The 20017-nt window shown below is 35.9% G+C and overlaps 2 protein-coding genes across 4 annotated transcripts in view; both read right to left on the bottom strand.

Moving 5' to 3' along the window:
• Positions 1 to 20017, bottom strand: part of PYGO1 (pygopus family PHD finger 1) — a 192916-nt gene that overhangs the window by 131844 nt on the left and 41055 nt on the right. The gene's annotated exons all lie outside the window — the stretch shown is intronic.
• NEDD4 (NEDD4 E3 ubiquitin protein ligase) overlaps positions 1 to 20017 on the bottom strand; it is a 63559-nt gene that overhangs the window by 2509 nt on the left and 41033 nt on the right. For all 3 annotated transcript variants that reach the window (XM_049812799.1, XM_049812800.1, XM_049812801.1), the window contains 20 exons: positions 19279 to 19381; positions 18229 to 18398; positions 17505 to 17622; positions 17210 to 17377; positions 15362 to 15427; positions 14556 to 14675; positions 13901 to 14107; positions 12773 to 12844; positions 12477 to 12531; positions 12330 to 12385; positions 11318 to 11383; positions 8806 to 9035; positions 8065 to 8186; positions 7895 to 7965; positions 5633 to 5728; positions 4479 to 4552; positions 4271 to 4331; positions 3630 to 3689; positions 3424 to 3531; positions 2725 to 2821 (listed from right to left, as the gene is read on the bottom strand). In XM_049812799.1, coding sequence (XP_049668756.1) covers positions 2725 to 2821; positions 3424 to 3531; positions 3630 to 3689; positions 4271 to 4331; positions 4479 to 4552; positions 5633 to 5728; positions 7895 to 7965; positions 8065 to 8186; positions 8806 to 9035; positions 11318 to 11383; positions 12330 to 12385; positions 12477 to 12531; positions 12773 to 12844; positions 13901 to 14107; positions 14556 to 14675; positions 15362 to 15427; positions 17210 to 17377; positions 17505 to 17622; positions 18229 to 18398; positions 19279 to 19381 — 2120 coding nt within the window. The remainder of the gene's footprint in view (positions 1 to 2724; positions 2822 to 3423; positions 3532 to 3629; positions 3690 to 4270; positions 4332 to 4478; positions 4553 to 5632; positions 5729 to 7894; positions 7966 to 8064; positions 8187 to 8805; positions 9036 to 11317; positions 11384 to 12329; positions 12386 to 12476; positions 12532 to 12772; positions 12845 to 13900; positions 14108 to 14555; positions 14676 to 15361; positions 15428 to 17209; positions 17378 to 17504; positions 17623 to 18228; positions 18399 to 19278; positions 19382 to 20017) is intronic.

Genomic DNA, 20017 nt, shown 5'->3' with positions numbered 1-20017 from the left:
AAAGTTTCTTGGACCTCTCAACTCTCACCAAGAGGATGCAAAGGGCATTTTGTAACCATTTCCTTAAGCTGTTGAAAGCATTTGTGTATGTCTGGAGAAGACTGTGTAATTAAAAAAAAAAACAAACAACCCAAAACAAAAAAAACCCAAACAAACCACTATCTTGTCAGACAACAGCAGATGATCTCTGACAGTGGGTGTCCTCTGACTAGTCTACAAGATGACCATCAATACAGTTAGAGAATTGTATTGTAAGGCAGATGGCTACCCAAGTACGAGTAGCCTTCTGCTTCTGAAATGGAAGATGTGAAACATGTTTCAAATTAAAAATGAGCAGCAGTAATGAGAACAGGTTGATCCAAGAATACAGCTGAGGTATAAGTGCTGTGGAGTACCTTTAGACATATGAAATGAATTTGGTTTTATAATGCAGGCAGACACCTTCCCTTTTTTTCATGACTCCTCCAAAATGTTAGTGGTTTTTGTGACTACGTAAGTTATAACTGACAATTCAAAAATATTTCATTTGTGGTTTTAGAGAGCCATGAAAAAAGAAATGTATACATATTAATAATAAAATGAAATTATATTATAACAACATGTAATAATGCACATTGCAGAAGTGGATTTGGAAGATGTTAGCCAATTTATATAAAAGGCGGCAGGGGGGAACAACCAAACCAACAAAAAACCCCAAGACAATTAATCCCAAACATGAAAATAAAACAAGGGGGAAAAAAAACCTTTCACAACTACTAACATACACAAAAAGGCAGGAAATACCAATCAATACACAGAAACTATAATTCAGACAAGTCTAGTGAATGAACTAGAGAGATGAGAGCGAACACTGAGCACTTCATCCTAAAATATTATCAGTGAGCCAGGTATGTCAGTAGTTGCGGGAACACTTTCAGCTCCTCTTCTTTACTTTCTTCTTTGGGATTACATGTTTCTTCAATGCAGAAGGCTGGTTAGAAAAAGTAACTAGTAAGAACGTCTGGAATAAGGATGAGGCAGAGAAGTGGCTCTATGACTGATGGTAAGAAAAAAAACTCCCTTTTAATAGCTAGGTAAGAATAAGTTTGCATTTTAGCTATCCAACTAATTAACTAGAGGCTGACAAAGGAGGGTGGGGGGAAGACAAGAAATGTAAGAAAGCCACGTCTCTTCAGTGTCCCAGTTCTCAAACTTGGGTGGATTTGCTCCCAGACACCAAGTACTCCCTTTTTATGAGCAGAAATTCCTTTCTGGGCCACAAGAGGGAGATCTCCTGCTAGAAAGCCAGCTCTAGGAGCGCAGCCCGAAGGTGGCAAGAACCACAGGGGCAGCCCGGCAGCCGGAAAATGCCACATACCAACACAAAGCACTTAAGAACCACCTACAGTTCTTCAAATACAAGCAGATACTGGAAATATGATTGTGTTCATTACTGGGGTTTAGTAAGGATGGCATGCTGGCCACAGTAAAGAAGAAATAACTAAGAAAGAAACAAAGCACTGTGCAAGACAACTGTAATTGGATTTTTCATTAATGAGTAAATAGAACTACAGCAACTGAGACTTGACCAGAAGACTGCCCAAGGATATCCTAATCCCTGGGAAGAAGAGAGCCAACAGCTTTAACAGTTTCTTTCCCTATATAATTCCTTAGTTCTCTCTCTAGTAGTGTTTTTAGACAAAAAGCCAGAGGCAGCAGAATTCCGATTGGGTTCCAATGCGATGAGCATGTGCTCTAACTCCAACAGTACCAAGGTTCAGATGCAACAGCACACACGTGGCTCAAGTCTGCTGAGGGCACTGTCTCTCCCATTGGAACTCACAACTCATTCGCTGATGGAACAGAAAAAATAAACTGAGTATTTACAATGAAAATTAAGAGATGGAGAAATGGGGACACATGGTGGGTGGTATTTGTTCACAATTCTAGTGTTTTATAAACAAATTTCTGTCTTGTTTACCAAGAAGGAAATGTTTATTCAAATATGCAAGTCAGGCTATTCAGTCATTTGCATAGGATCTCAAGCACTTTTAGCCTTAATAAGGTAGTCTGGCAGAAAACATAGCTGATGGCAGCTGAAAACAGACTTCCCATAAGCAAAATACCCCCACGCTTTGTGGGCTGTTCTATCTGCTTGCCTGTGGTTTTTCCACAGTGGGTTTTCTGGCTTTGGTGTTGAAGTCTGCTCCCCAGTGCCATCTGCTTGTTTCAGTCTCTGCATTGTAGGTTCACTACTTTTCTTTTGGCGTTATGTTTAACTGGTGTCATTTCAGTGGTCCTCTTCAGAGTATATCCTTACAAACAATTGTATCTGTACAACTGTGGCTTGTGAGCAGATAAATGCAGTTGGGAAACTTAGGAGAATGTGAATAACTGCTGATGCCAGCATGTCTTTGCAATCAGATCTCGGATAAACTGAGAATTTTCTTCAAGCTTAATCAAGAGTAAACAGGGATTTTTGCAGCTCTATAGAATTTTAAAAATCCACATTCATTTGAGGAAGTCCTATACATCTAAAAACTTCCAAAACCAGAATTAATATGAAGCATTTACAGAACATAGGAAACATGATCTAAGTGACTCTTGTCTAGCTTTGCTTCTTATAACTGCCAGTGTATACTCATTTTTAAAGCAAAATTTGAAAAATAATGTGCTTATATTTGAAGTCAAATATCACAATGTCAGCATGTTCTGTTACTTGTGAGCATAATCGTAAGTACTTACCATACAGCTCAGCAAACCCATTCATAGGTACACGGGACGTGCCAGTAACAAATTGAAGTAATCTTATTCTCTTTTCAGAGTCCATCATTAAGACTGCCTATGTAAGATAATGATTACAATTAAAGATTTGTTTTTAAATTAAAGTTTTAAGCTAGCAGATTTATGCAACATAGTTTCTATCTCTAAATCATTATCCTTTATATATATGCAAGTTTTTTTAGTGACACACATAGTCTACTTCTCTGCTATTGCTAAAAGCTACGAAGTCAACAATTTTTTAATGACACTGTAACAAGAGCACGGTTACTGGCTTAGCAGGCTGTTAAAATACTTCCCTTGAAGATTTGGCCCCTACTTTCTTTGAACTTTCCTGATGTCATGAACTAGCAGCCAAATTCCTGTAATTTATTAAACAGAAAAGTTTAACACCTCTTTAATGGAACCATGCCAGAAAAAACTACACAGAAATATTTTTAACCCCAGTCAGACATGGATTTTTTTGAAAAAGCAAGTATCAGTACCGTATTTACATTCTTACCATGCATCTCATCTTTAGTTTTCTTACTATCTTTCTCAGGAATTTTAATGGTCAAATATTTACCTACCTATTCATGAATCACAGGATAAACTAGCATAGCTGAAAGGCAGCAGCTTTTGAACAGGTTTTAAGTAAAAAAATATTAGAAATTCATTATATACCTTCCAGAACCACTGTATTACTTGATGGTTTATGTTGTAGCCATTTTTGTATTTTGTATGTAGTTTCCAATCAGCCACATCCACATCTCCCAGTCCACACATTAATAACTACACAGATGAAACAAAACAAAAAACAACACCACCAAAGTTTAAGTCAGTAACATAAAGTTTCAACATAATTTGTTTTCTTTCCATTATACACTTACCTCTAGCTCATTTTCATCAAAAATTTTAATCAGATCCTGTGGTATTAGTTCAAAAAAACCCTGAAAAGAAGGGAAGTTTTTAAAAATCAAGTCAACATTATTTAAGCATTTTTGTTCACCGAGAATGGTATTTAGATGCTTTAGTAAACAGAGCCAAAGCAATACATCAATAACAGATGTTTGGACACCAGCAGTCCCCAGTTTGGTTATAGTACTTTTAATTCTGACTTATCTCACATCTTTACTGTGCAACAGTGAATGGTGAATTTCTAAGTCTGAATATCATATATGTAATATAATTTATACAAATAAGGATAAACCAGCTAGTTTAATTTAATTCTACTAGTTTGATTTAATTTTCAGTTCTGCAGAGTTCATTAAATAGCTTGCACTAAAGCTAAAGCTGTCAGCCAGGATTGAGAAATAAGCAAATTTTTCAGTATGAATTAAACACCGCAGTAAAAACATACCAAAAATATTTTTATGTCTGAAATAATTCAATGCTGACACTACAAACAGTATCACTGCCTTTTTTATACCTGTAACAACATTATCTGTGGGTCTTCAGGATGTCCAAAAAAGCTCATCTTAAGATTAGATGCAACAAATTCTTAGAATTTCTTTTGTAAATAAAACTATACCTCTTTAAAGGCTGCCATTTGTTTCTGCACTCTGCTCACAAATCTCCACTGAATTACAAGACTGTAAAAAAACAAAACAAAACATTTAAAATAAAAGCAATTCATATACAAAGCAACAACATCCCTTTGTTAATACAACTAACACACAGACCCTATTACTAGAGGGGAAATCCAGTGAGATATATTGCACGTAGTGACCACTACTTACTGAATGTAGTCTCTCTTGTTCTTGTTGGTGACAACTATTTCTGATCCACCACTTTTCAGTTCATGTTGATGGGTCTAAATGCAGTACATAGAATAGGTCTTAAATGAGATAAGTATGTAATAGAATTCATATGCTAATATTAGGTAATTTAGTTAACTTTTGAAGACTGCAGAATTTGAAAACTATGAGAAATAGAACCAGTTTCACAGGTCACCTGAATAAATAGAATTTGGTTGATTGATTTAAAAAAGTATTATTCAGGCATGCCAGACTGCAACGGGGCAACCTCAATTTTTTTCTGACCTGCTACAACAGATTACATAATTTAGCACACAAGTTCAGTAATGTGGTCTTTATTAACCACATATTCAGTGACCCAGCCTTTTTTCCAGATCTCAAGGAAAAACACTTACAGAACAATTTCAGCAATGGTCCTAATAAATAAGTGAAACAATATGCATATCTGTTACATAATGATTTATACTACAAGAACCTCAGTAGACGAATATCTGATTTTCAGTTCATTACAGATGTACATTTTCATGCTCCTACTTAGGATCACTTTAGTTACATAAGACCACAAAGGCTATTATCCTACTTAGATCTAGTTGGCACCCCTAATTTGGAATTTTTATTCAAGACCTGTGGTATTTCTACATGACTTATCTTGGATAGCTTTCTACACAGCAATGAACTTGTTTATTCCATAGTTGTCTAGTACATGTTAGAGAAAAACCTCTATTATTATCTCCCAGTGAAATCTATGATTCCTACCACTTCCAAAAGAGCTCATCCTTTCCAGCCAATCACATAAATCAGCCTCTACTCCAGATGAAGTAATGGGACTATGGATATCTTAGTCTCCGTTGCATTCACAGCAACAGCTACATTTCAATACAAGTATTATTTAAGAAAAAAGCACGTCCTATTTTTTAAAGCTCTGCTTATTTCCAAGTCCTTTATCACATCACAGCCAGGCTAACAGAGCACTGCATGAGCATGTGCCAGCTAAAAGAAGCAGCTGAGTGAACAAACCAACATGACTGTGAATGAAGGGTTTTGCTTAATACCGCAGAGATGAAAATCAGCTAATTTCACAGGTCAAATGTTTTCTTTCATGTTTTGTCTATTCTACTTCACATAAACATACTAACCTGTCCAAAAAGTTCTTCATCAACTATAAATCTGAGGTCCAGTTCTGTTGGATCATTTTCAAGAATCCATCTCAGAGAATTGTAATATTCACTATCCTAAGAGAAAGAATTACAAAATAGTAAATACAAAATAGAGTAGGCACCTTTTAAGCTACAAGAGGTTCCATTACAGCCCAGTGAATGCTGCTACCTAGGATAATCCTGTATTGGATACAGAGACTCTGCAATTATACAAAGCTACAAAGACATTTAAAGATGTTTGAAACCTGAAGACTCAGCAATCTCAGGACTAAAAATCTCTCACGCAGCAAACTGGTGATAAGATGCCACAGCATTATCTGAATTAACATATTGGACTCTTCTCTGCTTCTCGTCCTGCATTTATCTTCCCTACATTATTAGGCATCACTACAAAGAGCCTTAGAAAATTAAAATTAAGATAAAGCCAATCGCATCCTGGGCTGCACCAAAAGAAGCATGACCAGCAGGTCAAGGGAGATGATTCTCCCCCCTACTCTGCTCTCTGGAGACCCCACCTGGAGTACTGCATTCAGCTCTGGGGTCCCCAACATAAGAAGGACATGGACCTGCTCCAGCAGGTCCAGAGGAGGGCCAGGAAGATGATCAGGGGGCTGGAGCACCTCTCCTATGAGTACAGACTGAGAGAGTTGGGGTTGGTCAGCCTGGAGAAGACTCCAGGGAGACCTTGTACAGGCCTTCCAGTACTTAAAGGGGGCCTACAGGAAAGATGGGGAGGGACTCTTTAACTGGGAGTGTAGTGATAGAACAAGGGGTAACGGTTTTACATTGAAATAGGGTAGATTTAGATTAGATATTAGGAAGAAATTCTTTACTGTGAGGGCAGTGAGACACTGGGACAGGTTGCCCAGAGAAGTTGTGGATGCCCCATCCCTGGAAGCATTCAAGGCCAGGTTGGATGGGGCTTTGAGCAACCTGGTCTGGTGCAAGGTGTCCCCGCCCGTGGCAGTGGGGGTTGGAACTAGATGATCTTTAAGGTCCCTTCCAACCCAAACCATTCTATGATTCTACAGTACTGAGAAAAAAAATCAGGACACATCTATAAATCTATTACTCGGAAACAGATAGGAACTATATTCTGTGTTCTTATAGGACAGCAAAAACAGTATTGAAGAGACTGAATAAAAATCACTCTGCCCAGAACTACTCTAGATAAGAATCATTATCAGGGGGACAAACAAGAAAATTGTAAGGACTGTGTTTTCCTCTAAAAATGTTACATAGTATCACTCAAATATTTTCAGTCTCTGGAAGTATAAGAATACCTTTCTTTTTAATAATCAAAAGACACAAGCTAACTTAAAAAACAGGTTGAGAGCATGATCCCAAAGACGTTTATTTTTAATGTTAAGAATACTAGTGTCTAAAAATACTTTAAGAAAACATCACAGAAAGTTTAGAGTCAAGTTTTCAATACAGCTTAACTGACTTAAACCAGAGTCTAGGTGTCTCTGATTTTCACCGGAAGTTTTAATTCCCATGCAAGTTACAGACTGTGCTGATTTTGGCAGGGCATTCATTTTCTTCATAGTAGCTAGTGTGGGGCTATGTTTTGGATTTGTGCTGAAAACAGTGTTAATAATGCTGAGATGCTTTCCTTACTGCTGAGTGGGGCTTACACAGAGTCAAGGCCTTTTCTGCCTCTCTCACCACCCCACCCGACCAATGAGTAGGCTGGGGGTGCACAAGAACTTGGGAGGAGACACAGCCAGGACAGCTGACCCCAGCTGACCAAAGGGGTATTCCAGACCACACGACGTCATGCTCAGCATATAAAGCTGGGGGAAGAAGAAAGGGAGGAGATTCGGAGTGATGGCGTTCGTCTTCCCAAGTAACCGTTGGGCATGATGGAGCCCTGCTTTCCTGGAGATGGCTGAACACCTGCCTGCTGATGGGAAGTGGTGAATGAATTCCTTGCTTTGCTTTGCTTGCATGCACAGCTTTTACTTTACCTATTAAACTGTCTTTATCTCAACCCACGAGTTTTCTCACTTTTACCCTTCTGATTCTCTCCCCCATCCCACTGGGGCAGGGTGGTGAGCAAGGAGCTGTGCGGTGCTTAGTTGCTGGCTGGGGTTAAATCATGATAGAGGCTTATAAAAGACGTAGCCTAAAATTTCTTTGAATCATGCAGTTTCAAACCTTCATGATGTCATTAAAGATATACAAAAAAGTTACTATGAACTTGAAATCCTAACATACACAATAAAGCAAATTACATACCACAGACTCCATATCATGAAGCGTTATTGGTTTTTGGAGCATCATCTTGTAAAAAGGACGAATAAAAAAGGCTTTAAAGAAGAAGAAATAAATTGAACAGTACGTAACTTACAATTCAAAATATGCACAGTATTAATCTAAATATCGTATTACATAAAATAAATACCAACCATCCAAAAGTCTGCCATGGTAAACAGCCATTCCAGCTACACGACCTATAAACTTGAAATAAGAGAGATGATCTTCATTGCAAAGTCCAGAGTTTGGATTGATCTGCAGAGTATAGTTATCTCTGAAGTTGAGGGAGGGAGCAGGGAAGAGAAAGAAAAACAAAATATTGTACTATTGGAACAGTCTCACATTTGAAGATCTGAAAAACATCCCTGGTTAAATAAGGTATTACTTTTCATCAGGTTGAAAGAATAATCATAATTGGATTTATAAATCACTAATCTAATATTAAAGAATACTCAAAAGAAGATTCTATTAGCACAGTAGAAATAAAAATTTTGAAACACCATTAACTACCTTTGTAAGTTAGAGATATACCAAAGAGAAGGGATTAACTCCTATTAAAGTAGTCTGAGTAACATTCTCTGTATTATTTGTTAAATACTGCCTTTTCTGTAAGTAACAGATGGTTGCAAGCATATGCTTGTCTATGCAAAGACAACATGGCTTATGTTAGACTGCTGAAAAAAAAACCAACCCAAACCAAAACCAGGTACTGTCTCCACATTATTCTTCTGTCAAACAAAGAACTAGGTGCAGAATAATGCAGTTATTAACAACCCTCCTATACATTTAGGAGGTGAAAAAAAAGTAATTCCATTCTTAAAGTATGTATAAGAAATACAATTGATCTGCCTTCCCTAACTAGTCTACATGACTTCTAGACCTGTATTACTTACGTAGCTGAATATTCGAACAATCCATAATAAGGATTAAACATTTCTTTAGAGAGAAGGAAGAACCATTCCCTGGCCACTCCTCCATAGTCTAAACCTTTTTCACCATCAAATTCAATCCAAAGTCTTGCTTTAAGGAAATCTGCTCTCTTTACAGCTATAATTCTTCTATAAGAATCTTCAAGGATTGTTGTGCGATGAATTTTCATTTCAAATCTATTTGGAATATCACTCTAAAAAAAAAAAAAAAGAAATTAAAACATAGAATAATAGAACAAAACCCAGCATCTTTTAGTCTTGCAAAGTATGTAAATTCTGTAAACAAAGAATGGGCACACAAATCCTTTTCTTAAATAATTTGGAAACATAACACAATATGATTGACAAGAGGCTCTATTTACATACAATTCAACTAGCATGGAGAGTTTAAAGTTCTATTTCACATCAAGAAAACAGGGTTAAAATAAATTCTTACTGGTAACAGCATATGCTCAGTTGTTCTGCATGCAGCAAGGCATGGAATCTTTTTTAACACTAAAAATTCATCACATTATAGGCTTGATAAAAAAGTTCAGTCTATAAATAGAATTATTTTAGAACAATTTTACCTGACTTATTTCACCTTCTAGTTCAATATTCTAACTATAAGGCTAGGTGTCCCTTTCTCTTACTTAAGACATAGATGACAAACAAGTATTCCTACAATATTCAAATAAATACCAGTCCACTTAAAATTTGAAGTCACAGGAACAAATCACAAGATTTATATTTACTATCATACATGAAAATATTTAAATAAAAATGTCCAAGGAGCTTATATTTGCTGCTGAGCTTTCAGAGTAAGCTCCTAATAAACCATGAATAAAACTTTGCTGAATCATTAAATCACTATATGAGAACAGAGTATTTTCTTGATTTCACTTGTTTTCAGCCAGTTTATTTCAGCAATTACTTCAGGTAAAATGGAGAAATTCAGTGAAAGTGGGAACAGGAAATTTCAAGTCATGTTGGTCTATGACTAGATTAGGATGATGCAGTGAAACTCAATATATTTCATATTCCAAAGAACTAGTCACAGTCTCAGTAGAAATAATGAATTTTTGAATACAGAAATATTTAATAAATCACTCTGAACAGCACATGTTCAGATATGCTTCCTTTTTATTTTCTTCTACTCCTTAAATAATCTATCCTAAATTAAAAAAAAACAAAACCGGAATGCTGCATTTAAATGTAATGCCTACTTATATTCAACAACAGCTTGAGCCAAACTACAAACAAAAAATAATTACTTGGGGTGGGGGAGCACATAATTTGTCATTTTCCAAGTTGCAAAATACTGTGCAATATTATATCTCTAATTTACAGGATGGCTGAAATATGTAGGTCTTTTTCATCATTTCAGAAAGCAGTAAATATTCCTAAACTAAAATAAATAAATAAATCCTGGTTTTGGTTGCAAATTATATTTTCAGAAAAAAGTTCAAGCAATAATAAAATCAATTACTAAACCCAAACTTAGCTGATTAAAATAGTATTCAATAATTAAATCTCAGTAAAAATCAAATCTGTTCCCCTAATTGTCATTTTGGTATTTGGGAATGCTTAAAATGCAATAGTAATGTATGCTTTAAAATCTACTTGTATATTTAATTCTTGAATTACTACAATTATATTGTGTGTCTGAGCTGTCTATCACTTCTCAGATTAGGATAATGACATTTGAATGAATGCCAAGCTTGTTTGACTAGGAACACAAAAAAATGAGGTGCACATATAGTTGTGTACAATGCTCAAAATGCATTAGTGTACAGCTCAAAATGCATAGGTTTCAGAAAGGGTAGAGACAGACTTGGTACATAAAAGATGAAGTATGGGTCTGAACTCAAAGGCTATTATTATATATATAAAATATCTTCCAAGGATACCAAGTTTGATTACAGTTGTGCAAGACTCATTGTTATCTGGATATCCAGATAATATTTACAGTCTTTTATGCTTTGTGTTATAAATATATCTGGCACTGCCACTTCAAAGTAGAACTTGCAAATGAGATGCATAAACTTAATATTTTAAGGCTATAACGATTTATTAGTCATCTAGCCTGACCAAGATGACAGGACAGATTTCTATCTGGACAGTCTAAAATCTGGTTTGAGAACTTCTATTTCCATATTCTGAGTTCCAAAAACTATTATGTGCTAGATCAGTAATTTCCAAAGTTTTCTGTTGCCAGCCTATTTCCAGGTTCACAATTTTTTTAACCTTTTAGAACTTCTCTTTCAATCAGATTGCTTGCAGTCTCATCACTGCATAAAGTCACAAACCCTACTGTTAGGTTAAATGCTAATTGTTACCAAGTCGCTGCTTCACATATGTATTCATGATCAGACAGTAAATCTACCTTCCCTAAGCAGGTTACAAAGTTCAATTTCCTTTCACTGTAACCCAAGCTTTCCTTTGTTTAGGGGCATAAGTTTCTTAACCTTCTGTTGGATTACTACTGATTACTAACCTGTTTCTTCAATTTCTTTCTGAAGAACTCATACTTCCGCTTATAGTCCCTGGAGTAAGGCACAGCCTTTGGAAAAAAAAAAAAAAAAAAAAAAGGGGGGGGGGGGGAGTGCTTGAGATACTCTAACAATTAATGTATATTTGTGAAACATAGACCATGCATTTAAGTTCTCAGAAAACAGGAATACATGTTTTACTAAGTATCAGGGGAGACTTTCAATTTATAAATACATGGAGAGTTCAAAACATCTGGAATGAAAAGTACTTCTTTGTTCAGATCATTTGTTCTGATCAGTTCATAGAATTTATCCGGTGCTTTACTATTAGCTGATGTGACTGACTAAGATCACTGACTGGCCCAGATCAAAGTGACCAAAATGCCTTTGGTGACTTACATAACGCATAGTCTTTCCTTGCTGTATCATGACAGACCTGGCTACAAACACCTCTATTTTCCATGGACAGAGAAGGTTGTTTACATATGTGGGCTATTAATAAACACAGATATCAGCTGAACACTAAAACCCATCTATAATTATAATGTGCACCGTCTTTGCAATTAGTATGGGTAATTTTGCACTTCGGATTAAGTATCAAGGCTAGATAATTATTTTTCAGTTGGAAATTTATTCCATCCCTTTTAAAGCCATTTTCTTTTTTTTTCTTGGGTGTTCTGTTTTGTTTTAAGTTTACCTCAGGAATTGAGCTAGTATTATTTTGGGCACTGTGGATAAAAAAAAATAAATAAAGTTTCTTACCCACTTCAAATCCCACCCCCAGCCTATAAGGAAACTTTCTTACAACTCTGCAAACCAATTTTTCTTTCTGGCATTTAAACACCATTTCTACAGAAAGCTTTCTAAACAGTCTTTAAAAAGAAATAAAAATGCCTCGTTCAAACACCCTGGAAGTTTCATCTTCTAGACTGAGTACCTGATAAATGACAAGAGTTTGTTTGGATTCTATTAACAATATTCTTGAAAAATATGTAAAGCTACATAAGGAAAGCTTACTGGTCCAGTTGCCACATTTTGCAATCGAGGATCCTCCCATTGTGTTTTCTTTGTATCTGCAAGACATTTCTTAGTTAGTTCTGTTAATTTAGATAATGTTCAGAAACAAAAATGATGACTTGGGGGAGAATACTACGTTGTACATACTGTGGTTTATGAAGAATATTCTTCCATCTGTGTGAGTTCTCTCTTCCCACCCTGGCTGTAAGGAGATACTTTTTATTATAAATTTCTGACTGTATAGTTTGCACAACAGAATTCAACATGATCTGCAGCTGGGGGCATTCCCCCCCCCCCATATACTCTCAGCATTGGAATTCAAAATAGACTATTTTTTATATTAAAAAAGCAGGCTGCATTTTCTCATGTGCAAGTTTCGATAGTGCTAATTTAAGTATTAAAATTGTTGTATCTGCAAAACAAGTATAAAATGGTTTACTTACTGGTAATGGCCCCAGGTCTACTGGATCTAGGGATCTCCTCGGATGAGCAGAAATTTTCAGTCTTGGATCTTCCTTTGAAAACAAAACAAGCACCACGTTAAAATCCTTTTGTTTTGTTTTGCTTTTAATTTTTTCCTCTTTATTAGTGATTGTGTAAACAATATACCTAGTACCAACTAGATAACTGTTGCATATTCTGCAGCCAGATAGTTCCCTGGGTATTCTCAGTCCTCCAGTAGTTTACAGTCATCTTCTAATGACTTCTCACTTTATTTTGTATATATGTATACACACACATATATACATAAGTGTGTGTATATATAAATCCTTCATTCGATTCAGTTTTAGTGTAATTGAGTTGAATTAATCTTTCCACGTGGTTTCTGGCACGCCTCGTGCTTTTTGGGTTTGGTGGTTGGTTTTTTTTGTTGGTTCATTGGTTGGTTGGTTTGGAGTTTCTTGGGGGGTAGAAAGAAGGTGTTTGTGTTAAATGAGGTCTTTCCATAATCCTGAAGAAATGAGTATACATTTTTAATCAATTTAATGCATTTCTCTGTTTCTCTTTCACCTGACAGTAATACTGACCTACTCTTTAAATGCTGAAGTCCATCTATTAGCACTGCCTAGTGATGTGCAGTGAGTCTGTGGAATTGTAGCTATATAACTCCCTCATCCATATCGTAGCTGCATCTGGCCTGCTTTCTTAAGAATTCATAGAAATTTGCATTGTGCACTGTACCATATGATAAATTCAAGGTAATGGATTTCCTGTTGAAGGTAAGTTTGCAAAACTGATTTCTGCCAACCGTGCATAGCTATCACAGTTTTTCAGTTATGACAAGTGTCATTTAGGAGATGCTTTACATCTGTGAAACAGATTCCTATAGACACCAGTATTTTCCTCCTTCCAAGCTAAACTTTCAAGTACCAATACAGTTTGTAAAATTTGTAATGTTCTACTCATGATAGATATTTTAAATGACTTTGCATTTTTATTACATATGTTCCTTAACAGACATAACACAGCTATCTTGTCACTAAAGAAGTCTACAGAAGCTTGCTGAAAGCAGCAAAGCTTTGACTTGACAGGAACTAGAATTTCAGTCCATAAGAGCAGTTTTCCATTACCCATGTTGTAGTTTTGGTATTGTGGTCAATAAAGAATGGTCTCCCATTGGGTGCATGTCGGACTTCCCAGCCTTTAGGGAGAAATCCTTGCTCCATTTCAGCCTGCTGCTGAGAAGACTGTTGTGACGAATCACTTGATGTTGCCTGTGGTTGTCTTCCTATAGAAATACTTTGCACAGCTGACAACTGACTTGTTTCGATAGCAGTCTATGGTAAACGACCAAAAAAAAAAAAAAAAAAATCAAAGCCCTGTAGAGCAATATATTTTTTCTATTAGCCTATATTTTTGACTCATGAAAGCAGTTTCATAAAGCAAGTGCCAGACAATACATAGATTTGTTTAGTCTAATATCAACAACATTGACCAACAATTACTGATTATGCTACCAGGGTTAAAAGAAGTCTTTCAGGTTTCTCAATCAGCAGTCGCTCTCCAGCAGGGTTTCTTGGTACACTAATAGTAGAGTGACTTGCCATAAATACTACTGTTCCTAACTCTCGTTGCATTCTCTCAGCTATTTTCTGTAGTGCTTTACCAGTTTATGCCTTTCGCATGTTCTATTTCAAAGAGATCTCTAAACTTTACTGATACTATGTAAGATGTTTAAAAGGTTAAATCAATAAAAACATGAATAAATCAGAAGACAGACAGTACCTGTACAACTGGCTTTATCCAGGTAGTGGTTCTAGAATTGTGATCTATATAATACGACCTCCCTTTTTCATCTTGTCGTTCTTCCCAGCCTGGGGGTAATCCAGATGAAGTAGGCAGTAACTAAATATTAGTGATAACAGAAGAAAAACAATTAAGAAAACCATGAAACTGACTGTGAAAAGGCTTTCCTCTGTCAAATTAAAACAACAAAACAAAACTATAATGCAGAAGGTTCATGATTTTCACAAACTGGATAAAACAGAAAAGCAGGTTTTAAGTCCTTGCTGAAGAGTGTGAAGTGACAGATTTTTTTTATTTTTTTTTTAATTCAAGTTCCTCATCTAAAAGGATTCATTTATATAGCTGGTTTAGACATGGCTGATCCAGCCTAGTACTTCCAGCTATGAGCTCACAGCTTCCAGTGTCATCATGAAAACATAATGTACAGATGGTGGTACAGCTTTTCATTACAAAGCAAACAATTTGAAAAACAAAACTCATATCTTCATGGGAAGACTACTTCTTTCTGCAAGCTCTAGCCATGCATTAAGCTAACAGTAAACAAAAACCACAGAGCTAGAACATGAAAGCTTTACAACTGAACTCCAATATTGCTAGACTCATAATCGCAATTTTGTCAGGACAGCTGACAGCAGCAGAAGGCCAAATCTAATTTAGAATGTCAGCACGTAATACGTAGTTTAAAAAAAAAAAAAAAACAAAACAAAAACCAAAAAAATTTTACATGAAGAAAATCCTTCAGCTTCTCTGCTACACAAGCCTGTGTTTTTTGGAAAATGACGTACCACCGGATGTGCAGGCTGCTCTTCAACTCTGTATGTTTGCAGACTACCCCTTCTGCTGGAATGGTTCTTGAAGTAGTGGAGAAGAATGACACATTAATTATTATTACAGCTTTAAGGATGGCAGCAAACAGTCAACAAAAGTTATCACACTATAAAACATTACAGTTTTTACCTTGAACAAAATGTATTATTTTTTTTGAAACGTCAATTTAATATAACATTTTTGAAACTCCTGTTTTAACACTGCCAGAAACATTAAGTTCACAGTGTCTATTACAGCCTTAAAACAGAATAATACAGAGGCTTGTGAAAGTTCTGAAAACCCTAACAACAAATGCTTTGGCACGTAAAATATTAATTGCAACCAGTTACATTATAATTGAATTTACAGTATAGAACTTACTGCATTATCTTGTCAGTAGACAAAAGCCTGTGATATATCAGAGCTAACACAACTTTTCAGAGAGTAGATTAAGTTAATAACGACAAGATATGAGAGTCTGAGACATCCAGTTTGGGAAGAGTAATTCAATCCCTGGACTTTGCATAAGCATCAGCCATTCTGCCTAGAGCCATATTTAGATCTCATTTGTACTTCATCTTGCTCCAGAATTTCCCCAATTATTTGAAGGATTTTTCCCCTATCTACATACCCTTTTAAAACACTTCCAAGAAAAGGCATGATTAAATTTTTTAATTTATTTTTTGGGGGAGTGATGGAGGTGAAGGGAGACAAGACTGTCATTCTAGCTGGCTCTTGCAAATAATTTGAACAACATCTGCCTCTACCTTTGCTTAGGCCACCCAAGCAAGTCGAAATAACAGTTTTCTTGCTATCCATAGGATTCTCAATAGCAGAGATCTAATAGAGTTTTGTTACTCTCACTTCACTGTTTCCAGCGACACTAGTGATGCTTTTGCACAAACTTAGAAAAACATTACCATTCCAAATGTAAATTTGGAATTGACTTTCTCAGCATCACAAAAGCTAATGATTTTATTTAAATACCAAAATCTTACAGACTAGATGATCTGGGTCATCTCTATAGGCTTTCCTCAATGGACAGTGGATTTCTCAAGCCACATATCAGGTTACAAGGCTGTTTGTGGAGCTTATTTGATTGCTTGCTACCACCAAAAAGACAAGTCTCACTCCTGCCTATGTACTCCTGCTGCTTCCCTTTGTCACTGTAGTATTTGTCAGACAACCTAGCATGCCATTTCAGCTTGCTGAAACCGCAAAAAAACAGAGTTGGGGGAACAAGAGAATAGTTTTCTGCTGGGTTAGAAAGCTGAACAGACTCACTGAGAGGTCACACAAGTTTCACAACTGGCTCAAGGGCTGTGGAACTGTATGAGTGAGGTCCCTTTTTGACTGCTATGGAGTAACCAGGTTTACTCAGCCCAATCATAAAACCTTATCCCAATATTCACAATGAAAAATGAGTTATCTTAAAGCTTGTCATAGTGGAAAAAGTAACCAATATAAGCACAAGTCCCTTAGAAACAAGCTTTCAGGATATAGACAGCTTCCTTCATCTGTAGTTTTCTGCAGCACTCAGTATGACACTAGAATAAGAGGTATTTACAGAATGAAAAATAATTCACGCAAGTCTGCTTTAATCTAAGGCAGAAATTAATATTAGCAAAGTGGGGAAGAATAAAATGTTTGCTTAGATGGGGTTCTATAGTAAAAAGATTACTCTTAAATTCACTGCATTCAAGATGAAGTTAAAAATATAATTGTTAATATGAAGTATTTCTGGATCTAATTCTATCAGTAGTAACATTTTGTCCCAAATATTATAGGTATTTCTGTACATTAGAAAAATAAGAAAAATAATTTACAGTATAGGCTGCTGACTGGCCAGTAGCTGAACTTCCAGAGGTAGTAAGTCTGGTATTCAATTCTTCTGCAAGATGAGTCTGTATATCACAATTACTCTGTGAGAGAGGTATTTGCAGATTCTGATTACTATACATTGTTGCCTCATCTTCAGTTATAATTTCCCAGCTCTTTAAAAAGAAAATAAAGAAAAAGCACTTTAAAAAGTAATTCCAAGTTACAAACAGTTAAGACAAGCTTTTTTACTCAATTAAAAAGTTACTTGCATTTCAGAAACATTTAGAGATTTTTTTTTACCTCAGGGGAATCTCTGTTGTCTAGATTTTCTGTATCCTCTGATATCTGTCGCCGATGAGTGAACACATGCTGGGCCTCCAACTGCATGCTACCAATATCTGCAGCAGCTACATTGTCCCTATTGGGGATGGGAAGTCAGCATACAGGAGCCATATTTTATCTTTCAACAGTAAGCTAGGCTAACAGCAAAAACATACATTATAGTCATTTTGGCAAAAGAAAAAGAAACAGTCATGAGCTATAAAAGTTAATGTAAACTGTTTAAAAAGAATAAGCATTCATGTCAGCGTGAAGTGTAAGTTAAACTGAAGAACCAGATAGCACTCCAGGTATTATTTTTGTAATTCACATGCTAAGGGGGGGGGGGCAGGGATGGGATCTGAAAAAACCAAGGTAAACAAATTAATGCAGTCCCTGCTGGGAAGGAGGCACCAGGCTTAGAGCTGGAAAATAATTTCCTTTCCATTACTACAGTTATTATCTCTTACAATTGCAACCAGTTTCTATTTGAATGCATACTTCCAGAGAACAAGAAGAGTACTGTGCAGTTAAAATGATCACTAGCCAGTGACCATTACCCAGGGGGTTGAAGGTTAAGCTATGGAAAGCTCTCTACTAATTCTCAAGCTGTTGACTTTCTAGCTCTCCTTGCTTTCAACATAGCTAGAGTTAACTAGTTACACTAGTTAATGTAAGACTTGAATTTTCAGGCCAAAAGACATACTGAGCAGTTGGTCTTTTCCACTGTGTTCTTCTGAACTCATGATTGACATAGTAGGTCCTGCCAAGGATGTCTTGCCTTTCTTCCCAGCCTGAAGGCAGCGGAGGAGATTCCTGCTGCTGCTGTTGTGGCTGGCTGGCATCATCTGGTTGGTCCAATATAATCCACCCAGGCTAAAAGGTATAATGTTAACCACCTTTAATATTACCAAAGCTGAAAAAGTATCTCAATTTATTAAACCACCCTCCCTTTTAAGGTACGGTCCTACTACATCTTAAGCCAGTAAGATTGGCTCTTGGTTTTATTGTGTATATTTCTCATTAAATGATAGGACAAATTATGCATGCAGAGATCTTACTTTTAATTCAAGTTCCTTAAACATATTAGCATCAAAAGTTGTTTATTCCAGGAAAGTAAACAGCATTCACAGAATAGATTAAAAGAAGTAAATAAATTTCATTTCATACATATGCTCCAAATGTACTAGTCAGATGAGCATACCATTTTGTAACAGAAAGTTTAATCACAGCAAAGGTAGTAATGGTGATTAGAGTTAAGTCTTGAAAAGAAATCCATTGATCTAAATTGAATGTTCTTACAAAGATTACAAATGTAAAGTAGTTAAGATCGAAATATCCCTATAAATTGGAGAGAGTTGAAATTCTAAAACCAGCAAGATGTCACTGTCTGGCTGGCTGGGGTCACACAATGTTAAACTGCAGTAAAAATACTGGGCAACAATACTTCCATTAATTCTAAAACAAGACAAGTTAAACAGACATATGGCAAGTCAGTACCAGAACAAAACCAGAAGTCTAATATATGTTTTCTCTTTTAGACATACTGACAAAGCCACACCTTTAGTTTGAAAAACTGCTCCACAATTTTTATGCAGACTTACAACTTATACAAGAGACAAATAATTGCTTTTAACTGGTTTGTTTCTAAAACACTGTATGGCTTAGTGATTCCTAACATTCATTTCTACTGTAAATACCCTTAATAGCTGAAGACATTGCTAGGTTTTTCAGCAATAAATACATCTTTTTGTACCTCTAATTCTTCAGCCTGTTCTGTGGTTTCTTCTTCAGACCCATTGCTTTTAGGTAAATAAGTCATTTTTAATCTAAGGTGGCCTTTAACTCTTGATTTATGGCTGCAGAAGAGAAAATAAAATGTTCTTACCGTGCGCTTGTGAAATTGTTACCTGGAAATAAAATAGCTGAAAAAGCACAGCTAGAGGATTATTCTTAAGTTTCTTAACACAAACTTGGCTTTTTATAGTTTAAATTGATGAAGCTCTACAATTGTATTGAGTTTTTAGATTACTGAATACACCTTGATATTATGTACCATAACTGGAAACCTTTCTTTCCAATTCACTCTGCTGAAAACTTCCCTAGTATCCAATGCATAACAATAACTAACAAGAAAATAAGAATAATGACAATTTAATTCATATAATTATAATAATTTGACTGTGTGCAGACAATCTATCAAGCATTGTTTCAACCTACAGGACTACTTTTCCTAAAACTTTAAGTTACAGCAAGCTCATGTACTTCAGCATCCGCCCCTCTGTATTTAGCTTAATGCATCATTAGAAGCCTGAAAATAGGATGTTCCCATTTTGATTTTATTTAACATTTTCACTTGGTAAAGAAATCTGCCAAATTATCTCATCTGTTTGACTATTAGTATAAAACAAAAGAAAATAAAAGTCCTGAAAATATCACTAGTGAGTCAACTGAATACCTGCACATCATCTTATTAAAAGATAAAAAACCCCAAC

The sequence above is a fragment of the Accipiter gentilis genome, chromosome 10 (genome assembly GCF_929443795.1).
Source record: "Accipiter gentilis chromosome 10, bAccGen1.1, whole genome shotgun sequence".
Taxonomy (NCBI): domain Eukaryota; kingdom Metazoa; phylum Chordata; class Aves; order Accipitriformes; family Accipitridae; genus Astur; species Astur gentilis.
The sequence above is the reverse complement of the archived record's forward strand: the minus strand, read 5'-3'. Positions and strand labels throughout refer to the sequence as shown.